A 27848-nucleotide genomic window follows, 5' to 3' on the forward strand; every position below is an offset into this window, starting at 1 on the left:
CTGCTCGCCTCGAGAAGCCTAAAACTTTGTGGCAGAACAAAATTTTCTCCATTTATCTATATATAAGCTTAAACAATTAACTCTCCATCACCAAATCATGAAATACTGCGGTACTGTATCTGTCTCCCCCTTGAGCAAATTAAAATGAGATGGTTACTGGATCCGAACTGAATCCGCTTTTGAGTTACACCTGAAACCGCGACACAGTGCCCGAGAGGGATGTCCTTGTCTCTGGCTCAGGAACAGTCCTCCCCTTTCCCACAGAGAATGAATGGGATACTCTCGCTACCCATATGCACAAGAGAAACATTTATTTACTACCACTTAATCACGGAATGATCATTTCACATCCAATTAGCAACAAAGGCCTGATTCTTACAGCAGTGCCGGGGGCATTTTTCAATGCAGTTACAGTTTACTGGTTTTGCTGAATGCTGGCATCAGGAGAAAGCATCACCTCCTCTACAGTCATGTTTGCTGTTTGGTGTATTTTAAACGCCATTTTTTTCCTGGTTAGCCTTTTGCTTACCCTGAATAATCGATCCTGGCACAAAGTCATCCATCGACTAGATCAGGTTTGTAAAGAGCCAGAGGTGGAGTTTTCCCTCAATTACTAATTTTAACTCATCTTATTGCCAGACTGCTATTGCCAATCCCAGCACCTGAGGAGCAGGCGTGTTCAGATCCCACTGAATTTCAGAATACCTGAAAAGAGGGGCTCATCCTGACTCCTTTGAAGCCAATGGAAACTTTGCTAGTCTACTACTCATGTAACTGAGTCACAATTCACTGAATTCAGGGGGGATCTGACCAATGCTTACAAATACTTAAAGGGAGGGTGCCAGGAGGATGGGGCCGGTCTTTTTCCAGTGGACCCCAGGGAAAGAACAAGAGAAAATGGGCACAAACTTGAACATAAGAAGTTCCATCTAAACATGAGGAGGAACTTCTTTACTTTGAGGGTGGCAGAGCCCTGGAACAGGCTGCCCAGGGAGGTGGTGGAGTCTCCTTCTCTGGAGACATTCAAACCCCTCCTGGACACGTCTCTGTGCAACCTGCTCTGGGTGGACCTGCTTTGGCAGGGGGGTTGGACTAGATGATCTCCAGAGGTCCCTTCCAGCCCCATGTGATTCTGTGATTATTCTTCCATCTTTGCTGGCCAGCTATCCACTGGAGCTCAGATTGCAGGATTGTTACTGAGAAGACAAGGAAATTAAAATAGACAGACTAAGGGAATCAGGACACCTTCATTTCTCCCCCTTGGTACATGAGCTAGCCTGAACCAAACTTTTTCCCTGTAAAAAGCAGACATGGTAACAATTCTTTCTGAAGATAAAACTCTAGGAATATACTCAGTATTAAAGGGTTTAAAGGACAAGAGCATTTTAGAATTGCCTTATGTATATCCAAAATTATGACTAGGTTCCATGCGGAGAAAATTAACATCTGAAGTATTTGCAGTGTATTAATGGTCTGTTGTTGGTCTTTCTTCTGACAAGACCTTCTGTTCCTTCCCTTCCCTTTGCAGCCTGATATCATTCCTGTTTCCACCGCTTCACTGCTCAGTACCATTACGTTCCCACGGCTCCAAGTGACTGGAAGCCTGGTAAGAGACCACAACTGCACAGTCAAGGTGTCAGAGAAGCAGTTTTGGGCCCCTTACCACAAAAAAAAAGACATTGAGGTGCTGGAGCGCATCCAGAGAAGGGCAACGGAGCTGGTGAGGGGTCTGGAGAATAAGCCTTATGAGGAGAAGCTGAGGGAGCTGGGGGTGTTCAGCCTGGAGAAAAGGAGGCTGAGGGGGGACCTTATTGCTCTCTACAACTACCAGAAAGGAGAGTGTAGAGAGGCAGGGGTCGGTCTCTTCTCCCAAGTCACAGGCAATGGGACAAGAGGAATCGGCCTCAAGTTGCACCAGGGGAGGTTCAGGTTGGATATAAGGAAAAATGTTTACACTGAAAGGGTTATTAAGCCTTGGAATGGGCTGCCCAGGGCAGTGGTTGAGGCACCATCCCTGGAGGTATTTAAAAGACGGGTTGACATAGTGCTTAGAGACATGGTTTAGTGATGGTTTTTTATCAGAGTTAGGTTGATGGTTGGACTAGATGATCTTAAGGGTCCCTTCCAACCTGGACAATTTTATGATTCTATGTAATGGGATGGATCATTCTGGCCCATCCTTTTGGAGAAATGTCTTTTTAACCTCCTTCTCCCTGACTTCACACTCCACTTTTCACTGAGAACCTTTCCTCTTCCATTACACAGAGAGGGGCAGGAAGCCATTATGAAATTATTGTTTCGTTTTGGTTGAGTTCAGAGAGTTTCTCATCACGCAGACCCCGCTTGCTGCAATACTGCACAAAACAAATGCTTGCACAGCGAGTGGTTCCAAACATCCAACATGTAGCAGAACGCTCTGGCAACACGTTACTAGTGAAATGAAGGAAAACGATTCCTAACAGAATATTCCCTTTAGGATATTAGTTTTAGACTACTAAAAACCTCAAGAGATGTTTCTCGGACTGTACAACTAATCACCCCTTCACACTCCTCATTTCCTGACTCAACACTTTTTTTTCTTTACATGTTGCTCAAGCCTCTTCTGTCACCCAAAACTGTATTTTTTCCTTCAAAGATGACATTCACTGACTCGCCCTTTCTGCAGAAAAGCTTGCACAAGAGAGAGCAGGCAGAAAAGGATGGAGGGAGGACTCAGCCAGGACCCACCCTGCAGCAAATGTGGCTCTTGGCACTCTCCCCAACAGCGCGCTGCTCACTAGCGATGTCAGATCTCTGGGACAGAGAATTTATTTTCTTTTCTGTCTAGAAGGGGGTTAATTGCCACTATGTAAAGGACACCCTGAGTACATTCTCTGTAGGACAGATGAATCCTTTTCTCCCTTGAGCTTTGTTCTGCACTCAGCATCCAGAAGAAAGAGATCACAAACAGAACTCTAAGCCACATCACAAGTAATTAAATAATAAGTAATGTTAATTGACAAATAAAAGTACACCAAATGAGCAATAAGAAGTTAGATTTCAAGAGTAGAGAAGCGGAACATTGTCTCTGCATGAAATACACTGAATGAAAGGTTTTCCCCCCACTGCTCCTTTCACCTTTCCAACTCTTTACCTAACGCCATCAGGATTTCATTTGCCTACTTCTACTTTCTCCTGTATTTAATTATTTTTCTTTACTCAGCAAATCCTTGGAAAGTCTAAGTGTCATTTATTTATGTATTTATTTCAACTAGTTACTACTTACCTCATCCCACTCCAGAAGGTAGCTGGTGATTTTTGAACCATTATCAATGGGTGCCTATGAACAAAAATAAATAAAAAGTGATTTTGGGCATGGAGAAAACTAATTCCCTCCCCCAGGCAAATGACTAGAGTTTAAAATGAAACCAAAGCTCGGGTTTGCACATGGCTTGGCAACCTCTTAACGAATACCGAGAAGAAGCTGGACGTAATGAAACACAAGCATTTAAAAAGTCAAGTCAGTGTACAGGGAGGGATTTGTCAGAGAACAGCAAGTTCAGGTCCCTCACTGAAAAATGAGTTATGCACAGTCAGTAAACCATATTTTTCACTGCTTTTTGTCCCGATCCAAGCATTACCTACCTTCCATTGTAAAGTTAAGGAGCTTTTGGTCCTGTGCGAGGGCTTGGGTGGGAAGGGACACTCTGGTGCCGAGCTGTGAGTGGTGAAGCTCACTGGCTCCGAGCAGGATCCCTTCACCGAGTTGTACATTGCATATACCCTGGAAACAATATGCAAACAGGATTTTTTACACATTTTTTTACACATTTGCTGACAGATCAAGATGAGACAGCACTGCCTCAGCCTCAATACTTGACTACCAAAGCATCCACGATACTGTCCACTAATGACAGATTTCTCACAGACCAGTGGCTTCCATTATTCTACTTCACTTGATACAAGCATGCAAAAATAATCACAGGAGAAAGGGAATATTGCAGTGCTTTGTGCAAACACTCCCATAGGTCACCGAGTTATCATCTTTTCTTTCCACCGCTATTTCCTTGCCTATTGCTGGACTTTCCCACTTTCCTCTTCATAATACAACAGAAAGTATGAACTTCTGAGAAAAAAAGGTCTAAACTTTAATGCCTGGTTTACACTTGATTCACATGTACCATGTCAAGTGGTGGCAATTGCTGGTCTCCTTCCATGTGTACAAGGTTCTCCTACGTAAGCTCAGGTGTCAACTTAGGGGAACTCCATGAATTAGAACTAACACAGCTCAGGCACATTGCTCTGATAAAACTAAAAATCTTCAAAGCGAATTTGATTTCGGGGAAACCCTCTCTATAGATCAACACAGTGGGGTATATACAATGCCAAATAATGTGGGAAAGCAAATACAATATAGTCGAGCACTTCCTCACAAAGCGCTTTTCTCTGAAAAATTAATGATGTTATTTTTTCCTTTCACGTTTTCCACGCAGCGAAAGGAAAGTGCAAATTGGAAGTCTTCTACTCAAAAAAAACCGTTCAAACCATGACCAGACGCTGACCTCTGAGCTGGCTGAAACTATTGTGTACTTGAATGCAGAGTTTAAGAAAGGGCAATTTCTAAATTTGTTTTCAGTAGATAAGAGTAATTTCTGTACAATGACCACCTACGCAGAATCAAACCTTTCGGGGGAGGTTCACCAGAACTGCTATAGTGCTGCTCTACCTGTTAGCGGTCAGGAGTGAAAATTAATGCAACTAATTAATTGAGTCTGCATCTGGCAAGGATTTTGTACGTGCGCAGGAAATCAGCATAGCCAAGCATCGAACACACGCCATCGGGGAATACAACCATGCGAAAATGAGCTTCATCTTCTGCAAGACACTCCAACACTGAACACAGGCATCTCTGAAGGTACCAAAATACCAACTACTTGAAGAAACACATGGGGGGTAGGTTCAGAGGGAACCAGGTTGTGCTGGGCAGGGCAGGAGCAAGCACAAGCAGCTTTTTCTGTGCCCTGAGAGATGCTGCCAAGGTTAAGGAGACCCAAGGCGATCTGCCGAGTAACTGCTGGCCCCATAAATTTCTTTAACTTAACAGATTTATTTCTTCTCAGTCGTTAATACGTAACGCAGAAAAAAATTGTCATGGAAAGCGCAAACAGCTGGCCTTTTCAGCGTCAGTTCCCTCCACTACAAATACAGGCTGCTGCTGTTTAAGACTGATTTTTATATTTGGCAGTCACTTCTTTTTAAACAGAAGCTATTGCTAACTGTTCACAGACAATTTATAATTTGGCCAACCTGCAGGAAGGCGGAGGGAGCTGTAGGGAGAAAGAAGTCAGCCAGGACACGGGGCAAATACCCCCAACACCCCTAAAAAATGGCATGAGATCTCAACGCCCCACTGCTGTTTGAAGCTGGCTTTAAAGGCGATGCTCGATTGCTTTCAGCAGGAAGCCCAGCGGCGTTTTACAGCCTTCTCCTCCTCGCTCCCATCCATTTGCTGCGAGGGCTGGGACCACTGCCCAACCCGGGAGCCCGAGCCTTTTACTTATTTACAAGAAGTTACTTCTGCTCTTGTGCTTCTACTTGAAAAGTTCATTTTAGGCCTCCACTAGAAAGTATCCTTAAAAAAAAAAAAAAGCTATAGTATGAGAAGCAAGACACATTTTGGTGCTGGGTCTTTTTTAGAGCTCAAAAGCAAAGTGTTTGTTCTTTTAAGTTTTACAAACAGTAGCAGCCTTGATGTGAAAAAGCACATGAAACCTAGCTCTTGTCTGGAAAAACAGAAGGAAACAATAGACAGGAGTGAAAGGATTATTTTTTTTCTAAAGGGATATCGAGCATAAGTGAACAGGATGTGAATTTGCAGCCTTGATTCATAAGCAAAGTCTTTAAAAAAAAAAAAATAAATGCAACAGGAGCAGATAACACCACAGACGGTTTTTAAAACATCAGGGAGCAAAACTGAGAACATGTTAATAGTTAATAAATGTGTAAAACATATTTTTAGAATCAAAGAAAAATAAGCTCTGGAAATATCAAGACAGGCCAGTGTGAATTCATATATATATATTTTTAATAAATGCTGCAATCACTATGGTCAGATGGGTCTGCAATCAGCAGATTTACTTCATGAAGCAAGGAGTATTTATGAAGAAACTGTGCTGGAGAACTTTCAGTGCCACCACACCTGTGTTACAATAACTGAAGAAATACCAGTTGCTTGAGCCAAAATTTTAAGAAGCTTGAGGTATCGACAAGCACTTTCAGGCCTATTGTATATAGAGGCAGAAATAAAGATACGCAGATGGTCTTTTTTCCTCTTACTATAGCAATGGCAACACGCACTGTTCAAAGGCACTCACATAACTTAAAATCTGAGATAAAATCTATCAGAAAATATTTAGAAGCCACTGTAAAAACACCTACAGAGGTGACCACGACATTTCTGTGCTACAATATACAGTTAGATAAAAAACTTTCACATTTGTTCTCATATAATCGAAGAGTTTGTATTTAAGCGACATTCATCGCCGCACTTAACTCACCTGACGTGATAATCTGTTGCTGGCCTAAGATCTTTCAGGTTATATTCTAATTCTTCTCCGCTGCAGCAAAAGAGCCAAAACCAACAAATCAATAAATTATGAAAAGCAGGATCACACTTAGCACAGCTAGTGATTTTCCAGTGACCAGTGACTCCCTCATATTATGATTTGAAAGAAGAAAAACCATCCCACCACAGAAAACCAGCAGTAAACAACATACCAACAATTTGTCAACACAATTCATGTTTCTTGAAATCTTTATAAAACTCCGTATACGTAACAGAAAAGTAGTTATCCCCCCAATTTATACAGTACTCTAGCTATAAAGGTTTATTTCAATGCTATCCTTACATTTTGTTGATATTTGCATGAAGCTCATTGTGTTTTTCAACCCCCCCAGAGATGAAAGCAACAAAACTGACACATTAATTTTGTACTTTCTGCACACTCCCCATTTCAAAATACTTTATAAAGACTGAATGTCATTGAACTTCAGAGGAAAAGCATAGTTTCTTGCACACATATTTGCTTTTTCTTCCAGAAGCACACTCTCTGTGAGGACCAGGGCAAGGAGATGTTTAATTATTGCCCTAACAGCTGGACCCTTGATCTCTTTCAATACCAAGAAAAGAGACGACCTATGGACCTGATCTATCTGGACTTCAGTAAGGCCTTTGACATGGTCTCCCACAACATCCTGCTTGCCAAATTGGAGGGATACGGATTTGATGGGTGGACCGATCAGTGGATAAAGTCGCTGGATGGTCACACCCAGAGGGTGGTACTCAATGGCCTGAAGTCCAGATGGAGTGCAGTGACAAGTGGTGTCCCTCAAGGGTCTGTGCTGGGACCGGTACTGTTTAACATTTTTATCAACGACATAAACAGAGGGATTGAGAGCACCATCGGCAAGTTTGCAGACGACACCAAGCTGTGTGGTGTTGTCAATACACCAGAGGGACGGGATGTCATTCAGAGGGACCTGGACAGGCTGGAGAGGTGGGCCCAGATGAACCTCATGAGGTTCAACAAAAGCAACTGCAGGGTTCTGCACCTGGGCCGAAACAATCCTCAGTATAAATACAGACTGGGGGATGAGGTATTAGAAAGCAGCCCTGAGGAAAGGGACTTGGGGGTGCTGATGGACGAGAAGCTGGACATGAGCAGGCAATGTGCACTTGCAGCCCAGAAGGCCAATCACATCCTGGGATGCATCAAGAGATGTGTTGCCAGCAGATCCAGAGAGGTGATTCTGCCACTTTACTCTGCTCTGGTGAGACCTCACCTGCAGTACTGTGTGCAGGTCTGGAGCCCTCAATATAGAGAGGACATGGACCTGATGGAGCGGGTCCAGAGGAGGGCCACCAAAATGATCAGGGGGCTGGAGCATCTCTCCTATGAGGACAGGCTGAGGGAGCTGGGGTTGTTCAGCTTGGAGAAGAGGAGGCTCCGGGGAGACCTCATAGCGGCCTTCCAGTCCCTGAGGGGGGCCTACAGGAAGGCTGGGGAGGGTCTGTTTACAAAGGCCTGCAGTGACAGGACGAGGGGCAATGGTTTTAAGCTGGAGAAGGGGAGATTTAGATTGGATATTAGGAAAAAGTTCTTTACTATGAGGGTGGTGGAACACTGGAACAGGTTGCCCAGGGAGGTGGTTGAGGCCCCTTCCCTTGAGATAGTCAAGGTGAAGCTCGACGAGGCCCTGGGCAACCTGGTCTGGTTGGGGGTGTCCCTGCTGACTGCGGGGAGGTCGGACTAGATGACCTTTGGAGGTCCCTTCCGGCCTGGACCAATCTATGAATCTATGAAAAAGTAAAACCACAATATTTCAGACATTTTAGGAAAAAAAACAGCGTATGATCTATTAATTTCAAATGTAGCCAACAGAGTTAGGGCTATTCTTTTTCCTTCTGGTTTGTTTGCTGGTAAATGAACACTAGGCTCAGTCATGTGTTGCCAGTTCTGTGAAGATGAAGGTACGGGTCAGTGCTTAGTAAGTAATAGCCACCTCGTGTAAGTGCTTGGCTTATTCACGATTCTATTAAAATATGGGAAACAAGAAAATTCTCGGTTTAGCAGAAGGAATTATTTCATAGCCAGCTGGACAAATACAGGGAGATATTTCAAAATCAAGAGAACAAAATCAACCAGAAAGCACATGCCTGCTGGGCTGCCAGAAATCCACCAAAAAAACCTTCTTTTTTTTTTTTTTTCATATAGTCCAACGCTCTGCAAACTCAGTTTTGTTTTTTTTTCCCCTCTGAAATGAGTGCACCTCCTTGCAAAGACAATGTATTCAACATATTGCAGGCTCTGTTTTGCCTATAGTAATAGTGATTACTTCTGCTCGTGCCGGAGCGTACCGCATTAAGCTAATGGCTGTTTTCTGGCCGGCAGCAGGAGACAGATCACTACTTGCAGCTTTAAAACAGATGCACGACATTCCATAACCAGGAGAAAATGTGCAGCGGTCACACCAGCAAACACAACAAGTACCAGAAAGTGCTCCTGCCCATTTTAAGAGCTCAGCAGCACACATTAACCTACAGAGATGCACACGCTGGCTCACACACAGCTAGTGTAAATACCAGAAAAAATAATAATAATCAGGCATTCCCTGATTAAGACGCTCTTTTTATATTACCCAAGACCTGCTTTCAGCATACCAGGAGGAACACCCTAATCTGCAGGACGTTTTAAGAAAGGAGATAGTTTGGTCTCGAGAGGTAATTCTGTAAAGGCTGTACCACCTGGAGTCTATTTAATGAGATTTGGGAAGGATTAGCTATTTCACAACAGCCGAGGTCACATCTCAAAATTTTCTCTCCTCGACGTCATTAGAGGGGAAAAACCATATGTACTTGATCACAGAGTGAGCTCAGAGGGATCACTGGAAGGAGAGACAGAGAAATCCCTCAGAATTTTCACTGAAGACTGATGAGAGCCAAGAATTCGTTTTTTTCTGGGGAGCCCAAATAGCCTATTGATTGGCGTGCTCCCTCCTCTGCTCCTCTGAGGCTTTGAAGCAGGAAAGCCCTCCAACTTTGGCTCGTTAGCTCAAAAAGCAAGCTTTACTGCTCTTAATTCTACAAGTCCGTGCAAATTTAGCCTGTTAGGACAGCAGCTATCCTGCCTGCATGGTACACACCAAAGGTTTTGATATTTAGCCTTAGAGAAAAAGTAACCTTTGCATTGGCAATGGGAGAGACAGCATCGTATGCAAGATCTGCCACGTGCCGGGCAGGTGGGGATGGCAATTAGGGACCTTCTGACAATCCCAAGCACAAATACAGGTTGAGCGGAGAATGGATTGGGAGCAGCTCTGAGGAGAGGGACTTTGGGGTGTTGGTGGATGAGAAGCTCAACATGAGCTGGCAACGTGTGTTGGCAGCCCAGAAATTCAATGCCACCCTGGGCTGCATCCCCAGCAACGTGGCCAGCAGGGCCAGGGAGGGGATTCTGCCCCTCTGCTCTGCTCCAGGGAGACCCCACCTGGAGTACTGTGTCCAGCTCTGGGGCCCCCAACATGAGAAGTACATGGACCTGTTGGAACTGGTCCAGAGGAGGCCACAAAATGATCAGAGGGCTGGAGCACCTCTGCTGTGAGGACAGGCTGAAAGAGTTGGGGTTGTTCAGCCTGGAGAAGAGAAGGGCCCAGGGAGACCCTGAAGCCCCTTCCAGTCCCTAAAGGGGCTACAGGAGAGATGGGGAGGGACTCTTGATCAGGGAGTGGAGCGATAGGACTAGGGGGAACGGTTTTAAACTGAAAGAGGGGAGATGTAGATTAGATATTTGGAAGAAATTCTTTATTCTGAAGGTGGTGAGACACTGGCCCAGTTTCTCTGGGATGCCCCATCCCTGGAGGTGTTCAAGGCCAGGCTGGATGGGGCTTTGAGCAACCTGGTCTAGTGGGAGGTGTCCCTGCCCATGGCAGGGTTGTGGAACTAGATGGTCCTTAAGACCCCTTCCAACCCAATCCATTCTATGACTGGATGACATGCACTCAACCAGCTCCCTTCAGGCTCCTCCAGCAAGGGGGGACTGACAGGACAGTGAGGGAGCAATTAGAGGGTGTCCAAATGAGCCCTTTTTTCTGCCACAGATGGACACGCCAAAATGCAACCCAGAACAACTCAGAGAATTTATTGCTAACAAAATCACAAGTGTAAAAATGATGCTGTTACCTGTAAATTATCTTGTATTTTCCATCCCTCCCTTTATCCGATAAGGCAACCTCGTAGGTACAGGTGTAAGGCAAACCGTTGTTGTGTCTATCTGCATTTAGAAGGCCGGTGGGAGGTGACCAGGAAAGTAAAACCGTTCTTGCTTGAATATTTGTAACCTATAAAAGAAACATCAGTTACTCTGAATTCTGAGAAAAACGCTATCCTCCAAGTATTTCCTTTCTGCTTGTATCTTCACAATCAGTTTCCTGTAAAAAGGAAATTTCAGAGCTAGAGGTGAAAAAGGTCAGAAATGGTCATCAACAACACAAACAAAAATACAGATTCATGGCATGAAACTAATCTCTACCAGACAAGGAATAGAGAGAGAGATGTCCCCCAGCAGGGAGCTGGCTCGTCACTGTCTGAGCATCCAGCAAAGGACACCTTGCACCGTTCTGGAGGTACCTGCTGCCGTGGCTAGAAGGGAAGAGGAACTAAGGGGAACAAGACTCTATCCCATAGATTGTTTTGTACGCCATTATTTTTGTAAGGCTTTAGTTAGGCAGATTCTCTAATAAAACTCTGATGGCTTTTTCACTCATCCTGTTCCTTCTTGTGATTTGAAACTGCAATAATTCAACTGCAAATAAGTAAAAAAAACCCCAATTCAATCTGCAAGGTTACGCTGACTCAAAAGCGTAAGGGAAAATCACAACAGAAGCCTAACTTATCAATTAAAAATTACATCGCAAATCAATGACTTCATGCCCCAAGAGAATGACTTCATGTGTGATCTGTAGTCACCTCTGGGTGTGACAACCTCAGTGGCAGATGGGTGAGGATTCTCCTTTACTAAAAGACAGGAAAAGTACCTCAAAACCCTGCACCAAAACAACCTTCTCACCCCACCAGAGCCAGCTGTATTCTTCTGGAACCACAGGTCCACATAACCCTAGACGGATCCACAGAATCACGGAATTGTCAGAGTTGGAAGGGACCTCTAGAGATCATCTAGTCCAACTCCTCTGCTAAAGCAGGGTTGCCCAGAGCACATCACTCAGGACTGCATCCAGGTGGGTCTTGAAAATCTCCAGAGAAGGGGACTCCACACCCTCCCTGGGCAGCCTGTTCCAGGGCTCTGCCACCCTCACCAGAAAGAAGTTTCTCCTCATATTTAAACAGAACTTCCCATGTTCCAGCTTGTGCCCGTTGCCCCTCGTCCTGTCACTGGGAACCACTGAAAAGAGTCCGGCTCCATCCTCCTTCAACCCACCCTTTAGGTACTTGTAAACATAGATAAGGTCTCCCCTCAGCCTTCTCTTCTCCAGGCTAAAGAGCCCCAGCTCTTTGAGCCTTTCCTCATAAGGGAGATGCTCCAATCCCTTAATCATCTTAGTTGCCCTACGCTGGACTCTCTCCAGTAGTTCCCTGTCTCTCTTGAACTGGGGAGCCCAGAACTGGACACAGTATTCCAGTTGTGGCCTCACCAGTGCAGAGCAGAGGGGGAGAATGACCTCCCTCGACCTACTGGCCACACTCTTCCCTATGCAGCCCAGGATCCAGCATCACCATTCTCACCAGGAGAGCCCGCTGGCAGGGTACCGGAGACACCGTCCATCAGCCGCACGTACCCAGCAGCATCTTCCCAGAGAGCAGCCTTCTCTTATCAAGCCAAGAAAGAAGAAAAAAAAACAACCGAAAAACAAAAACACCACCACCACTGTCTCAAAAGAAAAAGAAATAAAAAACAATACTTGCACTGGTTATCTTGGAAAACCAGCCCAACATTTTTACTCATGCCTTCTGAAAAAAGCCCAGGGAAGCCTCAAAGCCTCCAGAGCCACAAACCCTTTTCATAATGAAAACGACTACATTTTTCTTTCTTAATGGCAGTGAAAAGGTAAAGAATATTTTTCTAGCTAGCCTCCACGAGGAGGAATCAAAGCACGAGGTTTTATATTCTTTGTTCACTTCTCTTATGCATCGAATTTCACCTGTTCTATCATTTTAACAGACTTTTCCAACACATGGAGCAAACCGTTGTTATTTCAGAAGGTGTAAGATGAATGATGCAGGTGCTTAGTTACTCGTTTCCTACCCTTTTCTTGAGACAATTGAAACACCTTACCCAGCAATGATTTGGTAACGAAATATTAGCAACCAGCTCTCCGGGGCTGCCTGCTTACAAATCCGGCTTCTGGGTATTTTTATATAAAGGAGAATATTTAACTCCTCACATGAAAACACATTGCATCCAGCTGAAGAGCAACTGTTGTGTGTGATACCCATATACCAAGCAGCTTCTTCCTGAGCAAGTCATAAATCTGCTTCTAACAGACTGACAAGTAGGTGACACCACGAAACGTCTCATCTTAACTCAAACACCATGCTCTCAAAAGTTAAAGATTTTAATTTATAGCAGCACACTCAAGTCCTGCCAAAAAGAAAACTTCTGTTCAACCTAATGCGAAAAACAAGTTGTAAGGCAAGAAGCTTTAAGCAAACGGTTTGGTTTTGGTAAGCAAACGGTATGAACACGCAAATTCTTGTACGAATTTTCATGGGATTTCTTGCTCTAGTCACATTTTTCTGATGCTGTGAAATCAATGTTCGCTTCCAAAACCTGGACCAGTGAAAACTGATACTGGCTTAGATAGCTTATAGGAATCTTGAATGCTTCAAATAAGACAAATAAGTTAATTTTTTGAGATATATATACACAAGCATGTGAATGAAATTGTGACAAACGGACATGGACCTGCTAGAGCTGGTCCAGAGGAGGCCATGGAGATGCTCAGAGGGCTGGAGCACCTCTGCTGTGAGGACAGGCTGAGAGAGTTGGGGTTGTTCAGCCTGGAGAAGAGAAGGCTCTGGGGAGACCTTATTGTCCCTTCCAGTCCCTGAAGGGGCTCCAGGAGAAATGGGGAGGGACTCTTGATCAGGGAGTGGAGCTTTTTTTTGGTAAAAAATATGAACACGCAAATTCTTGTACGGATTTTCATGGGATTTCTTGCTCTAGTCACATAGAAAAATGTGACCAGAAAAGGTGCTGTGAAATCAATGTTTGCTTCCAAAACCTGGACCAGTGAAAACTGATACCGGCTTAGATAGCTTACAGGAATCTTGAATGATTCAAATAAGACAAATAAGTTAATTTTTTGAGATATATATACACATATGTGAATGAACTTGCGACAAAGATATTTAGAGCTAAAAGTCTGTACTTTAAATAATATTTTGATCAGAAAACTGTAGAGTAAAATCCAAATAGACTTTTTTTTAAACATACATTACCACTATGCCAGCTCAGCCCATCAACACGCAGCTTCTTTTATTATGGAAATATGCTTGCATAATTGTTTTTCATAAATTCAGACAGACTTGGAGCTGGAGGCACGCGATCCTGCCAATGTTCTATTGAAATGTTTTTCTCTATGACTACTCCCAAGGACACACGTATATATTCTGCGTACGGCAAAAAAACTCTGGCCTTTCATGAACTTTAGCAATCTGTAAAAAGTTAGGTCTTTTGTAGCTGCTTAAAATAAGAGAAAGTATCTTATGGACTGTTTTTCTGAAGTCAGCGCACAGGCTTTTCCATGCTAAAGCTGCTCCAGCCACACCATTAACTTCTTACTGGTGCGGGGTGGAGAGAGGTGCTGCCCTGCCCTGGGGGCGTTATTCACACAGGAACTGCCGGTGGAGCTTTAAAAATAAACACCAGAAACGGCTAAATACAGTTCTGAGCTGCACTGAGCACACGCAGCAAGCACAGCAAAGCGAGCGAGGGGTCACTCTCTGCCTGATCAAGTCGGAAAAGGCAAATTTATACACTCCCAGGGTACGGGAAGCGGAACGGTACCCATGCACATCAGCGCGAGCACTGGGACCGGATTTATTTGTGTGGCGAGAGATAAACCTATCTGTGACCCACTCACTCGGTATCACATATCATGTTTACCAGCCAAAGGCGTATCTCTCCAATATCTGATTTAATGGCCAAAGCCACCGCTTAACTTCACCCAGGAGCCTCCTACCTGGAGCAGGAAGCACCAGCTTTGCTGTGAAAAAGGATAAATTAAATAAATGGGGTTATGATACGCTGGGAATAACAAGCGGGCACTCGCTAACCAGCTCAGTAGCTTTAACTCCAACTTCTCTCGCTTACACCTTGGCAAACCAGCACCTTTCAAGCAGATGCTGAGCAGATCAGGACCAGCTCTTTCCACGCTGCAAGCAACAGCACAGCTAACGTCACCATGGTGGCCTTAATGTCACTACTGAACTTGCAGACATAAACTCTTAGCTGTAAGGGGAAAAAAACCAGTTTCCTGTTCATTAATGGTGCCCTAATTCCATCTGACCAGAACACAAGCAGCCAGAGCACCTCTTCACAGGCTGGGCAGGTAAACCTTCGTGCTGCTTTCTACTTACCCCCGCCTGTCTCATCTGTCCCCAAAATTGCCATGCTGGCTTTGAAGAGGGCTGGCTCGGCCTTTTAGCCGAGACCTAACAAAAGATTCTCCCACAAGGCGTTTTGTACGGCTGGTGAAAAGCACAGTTAATTAGTTTCTGAAAACTTCTCAGTTTACACAGTAAATGCCTGCTTTCTGGGCTATCAAAACTTGGCGGTGTAAATAATTATTTTATAAAAGCCCCTGGGAAAGAATCCCAACTCCTGCACTACTTTAATAAGGTTACAAGACCGATGAATATCGGCCCTTCCCGTCTTTCAGGTAACGAACAATGTTTCTGTACAACTTTCATTATCTTTCAAATTCCGGGTTAGCATTCACAGGCATCGTGTGGTTCGGGGGCTTATTGTATGTGTGAGAACTACACTGCGAGCAACATTCATTTACTCCCTCGAGGGCAACGCTTGAAAGACTCGGGGGTCAAATGAATTCACGGTTATTACCGGGTCGAGATTTCGCTTTTAAACCATGGCTCGAATCCTGCAATTTCAGGCAAAAATCCCCACGATTAAATATGAGTTTTCAGCAGGAGCAGGATGCCTTTTGGAAAGTCAAACGCGTGTCTGAGGTCCGACTCGGTGGATCTGTGGTGTTTCCCCGCGGGAGGTGACATCCCCCGAGCCGCCCGGCAGCCCCCTGCCACTTCGGAAACCCAGAATCAAGTTTCCCTTCCCCTTCCCGAGGTATTTGCTTTAGAGAATGCTTACTTTGTCTGCGATAATGTGAATTAGAAATATATTTCCATTTAAATAAAAGCTAAAGGCTTCTTTTAAAACTTTTGCTGTCAAAGGGATAAAAATACGATTAAATTTACAGTTTGGTTGCACGTCTCTCAAACAGGAAACAACATCTACTATGGTTTTGGTTGAAAGGGACCTTAAAGACCATCAAGTTCCAACCCCCTGCCATGGGCAGGGACACTTCCACCAGACCAGGTGGCTCAAAGCCCCATCCAACCTGGCCTTGAACACCTCCAGGGATGGGGCAGCCACAGCTTCTCTGGGCAACCTGGGCCAGTGCAAACACATCAAAACCAGACTTTTAAAAAATGAATGTCTCTTTGTCACAGAGCAGTACCTGGATGAGGTAGATTAAGGATGGTTCCGAGCACCACCAGGACTGCAGAGCCTCCAACCTGCTCCCTTGGACACATCACAGCTCCAGACACAGCATCATTCCCCTTGCCACTGACTTACTGCTCTTTGCCCTCTTGTTTTAATTGTGTCTTTTCTTTCTTCACAATTGTTTTTCTATACATTGTTTTATTTTTCACTCATATATGCATAAGGCTCACCAAGAAACGTGGCCCAGCTGACTATTTATGATATATTTCTATCAGATATAACACTGACTACACAAACACATAACCATTCACAGCAATTAATGGTTTGAGAGACTCCTATGAGTTTAATTACTCACAAATGTCAAAGTTAGAGAGAATAATAGAAAATCCCCAGCATCTTCTCATTAAATGTCATTATTATTGAACTAGCATGTCATGGTTTAGATATTAAAGATTCCTATTTTTTAAATGACTCAAGGAAAATGATTTTTGTCTATTTTTAGTTTTTTGCTCCCCTCTGCTTAAACGCTCTCGTTACTATAAATTTGATTGTACAGAGTTCAGAATCTTGCAAACTACTCAAATAGCTTCTCTCCTCACCTCTATAGACGGAAGTATGAAATAACGCATTTTTCATGTCAGCTCTCCAAATATTTGTAAAAGCATCTACTTGTGGCGTTTTATCAGATGAGTGACATTCAAGTAGTCCTCAATACAAAAAAATGTTGACTCAGTAAAAAACACCAGCCTAATTCTGTGCCAAGTGCACCTTCTTCCTCCCAGATCTCCCAGAAACTCTTCTCTCAAGCCTTCAGCTTAGTCTTGAGACTTGTTTCTACATGAAATAAAGCAACTTTCCTTCTTGCAACCCCAAACTGGGGCTGTAGCCCCCTGGGATTTATCGCTTCTGTGGGTCTGGTTTAGATTGTGGCTGGCTTTGAACCTGCTCGTGTAGACGCCACGACAGTAGGATCCGACACCTCCCGACTGAGCGATTTAAGACCGAGCACCCTCCTGCATTTATTCAGAACAAAAACATCTCAGAGAACGGAGCCTAAAAATAAATCTCAGCCTCTGCTCACACCTGAGCTCTGCCACTTCTGCAGCCGAGGAACAGCCACCCCTTCAGCTCCCACAGTAAAAACCCTTTGTATCAGCCCCTACCAGCTACTATTGAACCCAGTCATTAGATGAGCTTTCCAACTACTATTTTTCTTTATTTGCTTATTTATTTACGAGCTTTCCAGCTGGACGGAGAAAGGCCTGAGCACTGACAGAGCGAAGGAGATAAAACTCCCAAAGCAGAGCCCTCTCCCTCTGCCTTGTGAGTGCTTCTTCAAGGCCTTGTTGAGACCGTTCATTTATATCCACAACGCTCATCTGGTTTTCATTTGACACACCATTCAAAGGGCCTGCAACCAGCTTTATTAATAACCTTACCTGACTGCAGTGACACCCAGCATTATGGTTATTTAGATGGTGATTCAATTCCATTACAATCCACGTGCTTTTATGGCTCAGACAAACGTAAAATATCGTAATTGCCATTGAATAATAGAATTAGCTTAATTTAATCACAATTACAGACATAAATTGCTCATGACAAATAAAATTAAACCCAGGGGAGAGGGGGCAGGAGCTATGCAGATCACTCCAGTGCGCTGGGCTCCCCATCACATATGCATACTGGGAGTATGTACTGGCAGTACATACTCTGGAAACAGGCAACTGGTGGGATTCCTTCTGTGGGCAGAGCCCACGAATACCCACCAGCACAAAAGATGCTTCAAATTTATATCCTGGCAAAACAAGGTAGATACATACAACAGCAACAATCTACTAAGGAAAAAATTCAGAACCCAGCAGCACATTGTGACACAATCTACTTACCACAGTTGCTATTTTTTTGTGTGCGGTAATTTGGGATCACGTACCTGTGGTTTCTCCATTCCAGAAAGAATGTCTTGAACCCTTTTCGTTTCGGAATCAAATTCTGTAAAACAGAGAATGTGGAAACAGGAAGAAAAATAAATGACCGAAATTAAACAGAAATGTCAGCTTTGTCAATAATTCTTCAGGAATTTGTAAGTGGGAGAGAGAAATACATTACCTGCACACGAGCATCAGCCGTTTTGCTCTTGTGAATTTAAGGTATGCAGTTACATGGATTAGTATTACAACATTATAAAAGACAAAAAGAAGTGAATGAAACTTCATGTAATTGCAGATATTGAGGAAGGTGGGATTATTTGTAGAAATGTGTGTCCAGCACAAACAATGCTATTAACTGGGATTTGCTTTCACACAGCAAAACCATCCTATTTCCAAAGCTTGGCCAGAGAAGAGGCTCAGGGGTTTCTACAGCTCAATTATTGCTGAACTTAATCCTGGTTTTTGTAAACTAAACACAACCTTACTCCATCAGCAACTGGAGAACTGGGCTACCTGCCTGCTTGCCCGAGCCCCGGGCTATCAAGGAGGACGAGCATCCTTGGGGAGGATGAGCATCTTCTCCCCATGCGGGCAGCCCTGGTACCCACCCTACAGCTACCTGTCCTTAAATGCTGTTACCATATAATGCTCAAAGCTCTTCTAACAGCCACCCCGTAATTACAGAGGCAATAAAGTCACGCCAGGCTAATTCGCATGCCTGACGAGCCATAATCCATCCTCCCTCCCCAACCTCACGCCTGGTACCGCAGCTCTTGCACAGCGCTATCGCAGGGCAGGGCACGAAATACTTCCCCTAAATGAGAGGGATTAATTGAGCACAGAAGGTGCTGTGGAGGCGATCATCCGAGCCGTGGAATCGGCCTTTCCCCCGTCCTGCCCCCCCCAAATAAAAGTCTTGAGGTAAAACATCAGCTTAGAGTAATGAGGTGACACAAAGCAGCTTTATTCCTTTTGGACGGCAGCACAGAGAGGCCTCACTTTCCACTACAGTATTCTCTAATGGAAAACTAAGAACATATTTTTTCTGGGCTTTTTTTTTTTTTCCTCCTTTTTTTTTTTTTTCTTTTTTTTTTTTTTTTAAAAAAAGTTAATGTAAAAAGTTTGCTCACCAAAGCAGAAGAATACACTGCACCTAAAGCAAAACGAGCAGGAACCTCTGTCTAAAGAGATACAAATTTGGCATAGGAAGCAAAAAATAGTAAAAAAGAAAAACTGGTAAGATCAGACCAACAGCTTCCACAAATGATTCCCTCAAAGCCTGACCTACTTCTTGTAGCCCAAGAATGTGTCTTTATTTTTGTCTGTGACCTGCTTGCAAAAAAGTACATCTTCTTTTTAAAAATTCCATGTGCTCAGCTGCCAAAAAAATAGAATTGGCTGAATGCTGATGGCAGAACTCCAGTGTAAATGCCCATCTCTCCCTAGAAGAATGCACCTCGGGGTGGACTGGGAATGACAGATCTCCTGCTCCGCGCATTCCCAGTTTCCTTTTAGTCTCAGCCACTTGGAAAAGAAAGGAGTAGTAATAATTCAGGAGAAGAGGAGAGGAGGATAGTGTGATTAGTTTTTTCCATAGTAGATAACCCTTAGAGTGTATTATAAAGTGCATAAACTGGCAGCATTTAGCCAGCGTAAGATAATACTGACTTGAAAACGACACAGATGGACTAAAATGGTTACGGAAAAGGTGGAGATGCTGATCCAAGTGAAACTGTAATTAAAGTCTGGGGTGATATAGAAGTCAGGGCTCCCTTCAGCATCAGTACAGAAGTAGGACTGCCACAACAGCCTGGATCCAGACCTGGAAACCGCAGCAGTCCTGTAGGCTTATCTCGAAGGGATGGTAATCAGAAGCAGCTTCTGCAGCTACAGAGTGTAACAAAAATGCTGCTACTACTTTATTGAAAGTTTATGGTTATTATGTCACCCCTAATTACAACCCCCAGAAGCTAAGCGTGAATCATTCTCAACCTTAAATCCCAAACATGTGGACTGAATTTTCTCTCCTCTCTCTGCTTTCTAGCAAGGATGCTATCTCTGTCACACTGGGCAGGGGAGGAAAATAAAACCCGAAGCCCAAAGAAATCTCACTTCCCTCTCCCGCGAAAAAGGATCGCTTTGTACAGTAACTAAGTCCTCTGACCCTCAGAGGTCAGGGCTGGAGGTTCAAGCTGCTCCACACACAGGAACTGACTTTAAGACCTAAGGGAGTTGGGTACAGCCAGCAAATAAATAATTGAAAAAAAAAAATAAAAGTACATTAGACTTCTCACTGAAGAGTCCTACTAAGGAATTTTTTTTATATTAGGTCCCAAATAAGTAGCTCGTTCACAAGGAGAAGGCTCTGAGTACCAGATACACCGTGGCTGTGAGTTATTAAGGACATGCGGATATCTATGTGGACATTGATGTCACCAAGAGTTTATACAGATAAGCTGGAAGTGAAAGAAGAGAAATCTTCAAAGGTTTTGGAGAGAGGGAGAGAGGGAATAGGACACACAGTATGAAACTGCCCCTTGGAAAAACTTGTCACAAAACTGAAGCCAAGCTTTTTGGGAGAGAAAGTAGCTCACGGAATTGTCATCTTCTTACAGATTTCAAATACTTAGTTTCCTATCTCAAGAGCCATAAAAAATTTCTCAGGCTTCTATGGATGGTTGATCTCCTTTCGGTAATAAACATAATTATTCACAGTCTCCTGAGCTAGACTAAGCTACGGAGAATGAGACCTGTCCCGGATCTCTCCCTCAGTAGGAAGCTGGTCTTAGCTGCCAACCTCTCTCGTAACACATTAAGTGTCAAGCTCAGCATCTTCCTCCCAAGCCAAAAAAGAGCAGAATTCCTTCTGAAATAGAAAATGATAGAGAGGAAAAAAACCATCTTACATGCTCTACAGAACTGGCGAAAAGCCTTTTTTCCTAGCTCATTATTATTACCTTATTATCCTAAATTATTACCTTATTGCAGCCTTTCAGTACTTAAAGGGGGCTTCAGGAAAGATGGGGACAAAAGCTTTAGCAGGGCCTGCTGCGATAGGACAAGGGGTAACGGCTTACAACTAAAAGAGGGAAGATTCAAACTAGACATAAAGGAAGTAATTTTTTATGCTGAGGGTGGTGAAACCCTGGCCCAGGTTGCCCAGAGAGGTGGGAGGTGCCCCATCCCTGGAAACATTCAAGGTCAGGTTGGACGGGGCTCTGAGCAACCTGATCTAGTTGAAGATGTCCCTGCTCATTGCAGGACATTGCATTGGACTAGATGACTTTTAAAGGTCCCTTCCAACCCAAACTGTTCTGCGATTCTTTGATTATTGTTACTCATCAGCTACTGAGGACTCTTCTACTAGATTAGCTCAATGGAGCATTCAGGGATGAGGGGTACAAACACCTCCCAGACATCAACAGATGCCACGGTGGAAAGTTGGGGAAGAGCAGGAGGAAGGAACAGGGAAGCCTTCATGTAAAATAAGAGACTAAAGTTCAGAAAAATCACCTACAACTGCTTGGGAGAGGTGGTGGGTGGCGGGGCACGATCTACCTACTCGGCACTAACTATCCTCGAATAACAGAGAGCTGATTTGCTTCTAAATCTCTGTCCCTTCCTCTCTTTGCTTTGGCAAACTGAGCGCTGAGTATCTGACAGGAACACATCAAAGCCCCCCTGTCACCCCCCCCTGACACAAGCACTGGGGCTTGCAGAGACACGTGCTGCTGTCCCCTCCTCTGCCATCGGGAACAGAAGCTCAGTCACGTCAAGGAAGAGCCCAACTAAGACTTGAGGTCATTGTCCCGTTGTAACTTTTCCTCTCAACATCTGTTCCCCACATCTGTCGTGGCAAAACTCTTCCTCCTAGGAGGAAGCTGGGGGTGGGGATGAATTCCTTGTGAATGCCCAACGGGGTCCTCTGAGGGACACTTCAAAAATCCGAGTTATCCTGTAGATCTCGGTATCTAAGAGATACTATGGCTGTCCCAAGCTAGAGCATCAGGTTCTCATTCCCAGGCTGGGGGTTAGCGGGATCCAGCGTTTCAGACTAACCTTTTGTAGCAGAAAATGCCAGCCCTAAGACCTGGACCACATCTCAGTTGGTATTTTGGTCATCTCTCTCTTTTTCAGAGATATAGCCAAGAGTAAATGCCCCTAAAATTTAAACGCTTTCCCGGCAGCTGTTTGGTGTAACAGGGTTTCAGCGCTAAGTCTCTCTGAAGTAAAGCCTTTTATTACATGCTTCTGTTCGTCCGCGTCTATGTTCCCTTCCGCACGTACGGCACAAATATAATTTTCAGACCTTTCCAACCACACTTTTGAACACCAAGCACAGCTTTAAAAAACAGGGGAGAAAACCCACAACTTGTCATTTCAAGGTAAGTTTGAAGATTTCCGTGAACAGTTTTCATGTTGGCAGCAACAGCAGCTGTGCGCGTAAACCGTTTGAAATAACTAAAAGCTCTAAACTAATTAAGATTTTCCCACTGCAAATAGAGATTTTAAGTTCGTTCTGCATTCTTTCCTTCGCCGAGAGAGGAAAAGGTCCAGCTCAAGCCTTAGCTTCTGGCCACAGAAAGTATTTACTGTTTCAACAGCCTTTCCATTCCAAGGGAATGACATCAGCACGAGCACTTTGCAAACTTTTAGGTTAATTCTCAAGCAGAGCTCCACGCTCGCAGATATGCCAGTCATAACATGACATGCTTTCTCAGAATTTGTTCCAGATTTATTGGGGCTGTGACCGGCCTTAACGCAAGGCAAGATCTTTCATCAGGCACGTACGGCACAACCTGCGAGTCGCAAGAAAATGAACTCTTCAGAACACAGCCCAACTCTTTTGCGAACTCTCCGCCGGCATCAGAGCTCAAGGCGCACAGAAGAACACAGACAGACTTTTTCGTTTCAGAGAATTGTAGAAATATACGTTAAAAAAAACTCCTCGTACGAGAACAAACCCAGAACTGCAGATGCCACGCTGCAGGAAACCAGGATGGAAGGGATGTGACATTGGTCACAGAGTCCATCCTCCTACACCGAAACATGATCATCTACACCTCAACCATCCCCGAGATGTCCACTTTTTAAAAAATAAATAAAAATTAAATAAATAACCTCCTGCCCTGTGAGCGTGGCAATCTCAAAACTTCCTCGGCCAAGCGATCTACCCCAGTATCCAACTCTCCTCATCACTGGGAAGGATTATCTCCTCAACTTAAACCCATTAATTCTTCCCAGCACACCCACCGCAGATGATTTCATCACCACTCTCTTTGTCGCAACCTTTCACACACTTGAAGGCTTTTTTTTCCTCCTTAAGCGAACCAAGCTCATTTCTTTCATAGCCTGTATTTACCAGATCGCAGATTCCGCTTACTGCTGTGCTCTGGAATGTTTTTTTAAGTTCATCTCTATCCTTCCGAAGATGCGGTAGCAGCTCTGGCCACCGCACTCCAGCCCAGGCCCCAGCAGCACCGAGGAAGGAGCGACATTCCCATATCCAGAGCTTGCTTTGAGGTTTCTTCTTCTCTTTGTCTATATAGACAACCCTGACTCTTGGTTTTTGTAGTCTGCTCTTACCTCCCAGAACTACTGTGCAGAACTATTAGACAGTTAAAAAACTACAGGTTTGAGAAATTCTGGCTAAAATGTAATAGTTTTTTCTTGTCTTGATCAAAGCGTTTTTCTTTCAAGGCCATTTAAGTTCTCCTCCTGTCGTGTCCTCCTTCCCTCCTCCTTGACCCACTCTCAACCCTGTGAGAGCCTGATATGGACTATAATTTAATAAGAATCAATCCTTATTCCATCCTTCAAACTCCTTAATGAAAATATTGAATAAAGTCAGACCCAGGACAGATTCCTGCCTAATCCAGTTTAATGCATCTTTCCAGTTTGCCAGGGAGGCAGCTCCATGCAGGGCAGGGAGAGGGACAAACCGGGGGGGATACGTGCTGGCTGACAAACATAATACTGAGAAGAACAAACCCAGTGTCACCCTGAACACACAGCACCGCTTCCACAAGGGGTAAAACCGAGAGCTCTTCAGCATCAAAAACTTGTGAAATAAGTATTTCTATTCGAACCGGTCAATCACACCATGCAAAAATATAACACATCAGGGAAAAATTATTAATCAAGCCTACAAATACCCAGATGAGATTTCTAAGTATTAAATATTTCAAATTCCTGTTAATTGCATGAAAGCTAATAAAAACACCACGATAATACACCACTGCAGCTCCCGTGTCCAAGGTAGAGAGATCAACATTATCCAACTTCAAGAAAAGATCCCATCATTGAAACATGTTTTAATTCTAAAAAATTGCTGTGCGTGAGCATGTCACATAAGTTTTCCATTTCTAAGAGCCTTCCCACTGTTGTTATCTTAATTCTCCTGCTGAAATGCCTTAATTGATGTATCTTTCAGTATTTGACCTTGAAGACCAAATCATATCTGGTAGCAAAAAATCAAGCCACTCCCTAAATAACTGAAGGCAAACAAAACACTGCATAAAACCCAGAAACTTACATTTTCAAATCTCAAGTAAGAAAAAAAAATAATAAATCTCTAGCCATCCTGGCTCAATGGGACATAAAATAAAGGATAACTGAAGTGTTTGCCGCAACACCGCTGTCATTTAGGTATCACAGAATCGGAGAATCACACGGGGTTGGAAGGGACCTCTGGAGATCATCTAGTCCAACCCCCCTGCCAAAGCAGGTCCACCCAGAGCAGGTTGCACAGGAACATGTCCAGGCGGGTTTTGAATGTCTCCAGAGAAGGAGACTCCACCATCTCCCTGGGCAGCCTCTTCCAGGGCTCTGCCACCCTCAAAGTGAAGTTCCTCCTTGTGTTTAGGTGGAACTTCTTATGTTCAAGTTTGTGCCCATTTCCTCTGGAATGAATTTAATCACGTGTTTCAAAGATGGTCCTGGCCATGGTCCATATCTATCAACCTGCTAGTTTTACCCTGACTGCTTCAATATCCTACTGTCAAAGAGGCAGGATACTCCAAAATGCCTGGAGTGTAAATCCACATCATACGGTTTGTCTCTGCATCCTTCTTTAACATAAGATAATTGCTGTCGCACGGGTAAGCATCAGAAGTACGTACATTCAATGCTTCTTGTGCCCCCACGTTGCTTTGATGGGTGTTTTTCCTTGGGACGGAGCAAGGAAAATAAGATCAGTAGTAACCTACAAGGGCAACGAAATGCTGGATGCAAGGGACAAACGGAGTACAAGTGACACGTTGGGTTTGTTTTTCTCTGCTTCTTTGCTGCTACTGCTGGAAGACAGCAATAACAACTCCTACTTCACTGGCCAGAGATCTGAGCGAATTCCTACTGCGAGCACGCAGTTGGTCCATTAGAAGGCAGAAAAGGGCTTTCTTAGGAAAATACAGCGACCCCCTCCCGTCTCTATCACATACATTTCACTTCTTAAGCAAGCGCTTTGTGCATCTCACAAAGAAGATAACGGAGGGAACGCGCCGCACGTGGCTGCAGCTGGTGGGGTTCGGGGGAACACCAAATTAAACAGGGACAATAACCCACAGACACAGAGAAAGCCCAAGCTAGATCTGCTGCAGCAACAACCCACTTACACACAGGACCTCTTCTTGGAGTGCTCCCTCTCCTACTTTTAGCTGATTTGCTGTGTTAAAATCTGATTTTATTATTATTATTATTATTATTTTCGGCAGCTTCCCCTTTGCTATCCCATAGCATCATCCCACGTGCTCCGTGGGCTTGAGAAGACAGCAGAGGATTTGTGGATAAACAAGGGCTGACTCGCAGCGGCCACCCCGCCGTCTTTTTGTCAAGTCCGCTTTTAGAAACGGCACGGCTGATTCACACAGAAGGAGCTAACCAAGAATAACGAATGAAAACTCTCTTGATTTTCATTAGCATAATTTCAACGCTACAGGCTGCAATTTCAAAGCGTTCACCTCAGCCGTGCTGGCAGAGGCAAAAAGCTCCCGTTTGCGCAGGCGGGCGAGGGTCCACGTGTGCGAGGCAGGTGGAGATGCCCTACGTGGTGATGCCTCCTCGTTCTGGCAACCCCTCATGTGCGTGACAGCCATTGAAAAGGGTGAATCTTTGTGGCTAAAAATTTTGACTTCCTCGAGCTTGATATAAAGCTTGAGTTTCTCATCCCAGAGATCACAGAATCGGAGAATCACATGGGGTTGGAAGGGACCTCTGGAGATCATCTAGTCCAAGCCCCCCGCCAAAGCAGGTCCACCCAGAGCAGGCTGCACAGGAACATGTCCAGGCGGGTTTGGAATGTCTCCAGAGATGGAGACTCCACCACCTTCCTGGGCAGCTTCTTCCAGGGCTCTGCCACCCTCAAAGTAAGGAAGTTCCTCCTCGTGTTTAGGTGGAACTTCTTACATTCAAGTTTGTGCCCATCACCTCTTGTCCTGTCACTGGGCACTGAAAAAAGACTGGCCCCATCCTCTTGACACCCACCCTTTAAGTATTTATAGGTGTTGATCAGATCCCCCCTCAGCTTTCTCTTCTCCAGACTAAAAAGACCCAAGTCCCTCAGCCTCTCCTTGTAAGAGAGATGCTCCAGGTCCCTCATCATTTTTGTAGTCCTTTGTACCATCTTTACATACGGCAGGTTCAGCTCTTGGCCCAGGAGGGACAGACAGTTCCGGTCCATGGATTGCATGCTGAATTTGCATCAGGAAGAGCAGCAGCTCAATGCCAGTAGTTACATCAGACAGACTCTGAAAATAAGTTTTTCTTCTCTAGTCTTGTCCCTCCTATACAAGCATTAGATACCACTACCCCGGAGCCCACTACAGTTCACCAATTGTGACAGGATGAGATTGAAGTAAACGGTTAAAAAAACCCAAAGACACGCAATCAATCCTTTCCAATTAAGGAATTATTTTAATGCATTCATTGTCCCTTCCTGCACCTTGCTTCAGACTGCTGACAGAACTGTTATAATGTAAGATGAACAAGCGTTACCTCTCTTCTTTCTTGACTTTCTTCCTTTTCCCTGTTCTTTCTGATTTGATTGGGTTTACAGGAGCTACATGTATTTGATGCACCTTTGCAAACCTTCTTCTACCTATTCTTTCAGGAGTTTGTAAGCTGCCTACCTGCCAGTGCCATTTAATGCCCTTCATTTCTAACAACAAGATTTTTTTTTCCATTTGACAAGGAGGCTGAAAGGTCTTCCTAAAATTTTTGGGGAACTCCCAACTCCCACTTTCCAGCTAAAAATCTGATGTTTTATTGCCGCTGCAAACTTTGCCAAAAAACAGTAATTCTTTTCCTAGACACAATGAAGCTCTTCAGAGGTCTCATCATTGTCTATGATCACAGAATCATAGAATGGTTAGAGTTGGAAGGGACCTTAAAGACCATCGAGTTCCAACCCCCTGCCATGGGCAGGGACACCTCCCACCAGACCAGGTTGCTCAAAGCCCCGTCCAGCCTGGCCTTGAACCCCTCCAGGGATGGGGCAGCCACAGCTTCTCTGGGCAACCTGGGCAGTGTCTCACCACCCTCATAGTGAAGAATTTCTTCCTAATATCTAATCTAAATCTCCCCTCTTTCAGTTTAAAACCGTTCACCCTTGTCCTATCGCTCCACTCCCTCATAAAGAATCCCTCCCCATCTCTCCCGTAGCCCCTTTAGGTACTGCAAAGCT

The 27848-nt window shown here is 44.3% G+C and overlaps 1 protein-coding gene across 1 annotated transcript in view; it reads right to left on the bottom strand.

The window, feature by feature from the left end:
- Positions 1-27848, bottom strand: part of FNDC3B (fibronectin type III domain containing 3B) — a 216313-nt gene that overhangs the window by 59234 nt on the left and 129231 nt on the right. Inside the window, exons 7-11 of the mRNA XM_074152911.1 lie at positions 18172-18230; positions 10718-10875; positions 6537-6596; positions 3625-3763; positions 3266-3319 (exon numbers count right to left, since the gene is read on the bottom strand). Of these exons, the coding sequence (XP_074009012.1) occupies positions 3266-3319; positions 3625-3763; positions 6537-6596; positions 10718-10875; positions 18172-18230 (470 nt within the window). The remainder of the gene's footprint in view (positions 1-3265; positions 3320-3624; positions 3764-6536; positions 6597-10717; positions 10876-18171; positions 18231-27848) is intronic.

The sequence above is a fragment of the Numenius arquata genome, chromosome 9 (genome assembly GCF_964106895.1).
Source record: "Numenius arquata chromosome 9, bNumArq3.hap1.1, whole genome shotgun sequence".
In the NCBI taxonomy this organism is placed as follows: domain Eukaryota; kingdom Metazoa; phylum Chordata; class Aves; order Charadriiformes; family Scolopacidae; genus Numenius; species Numenius arquata.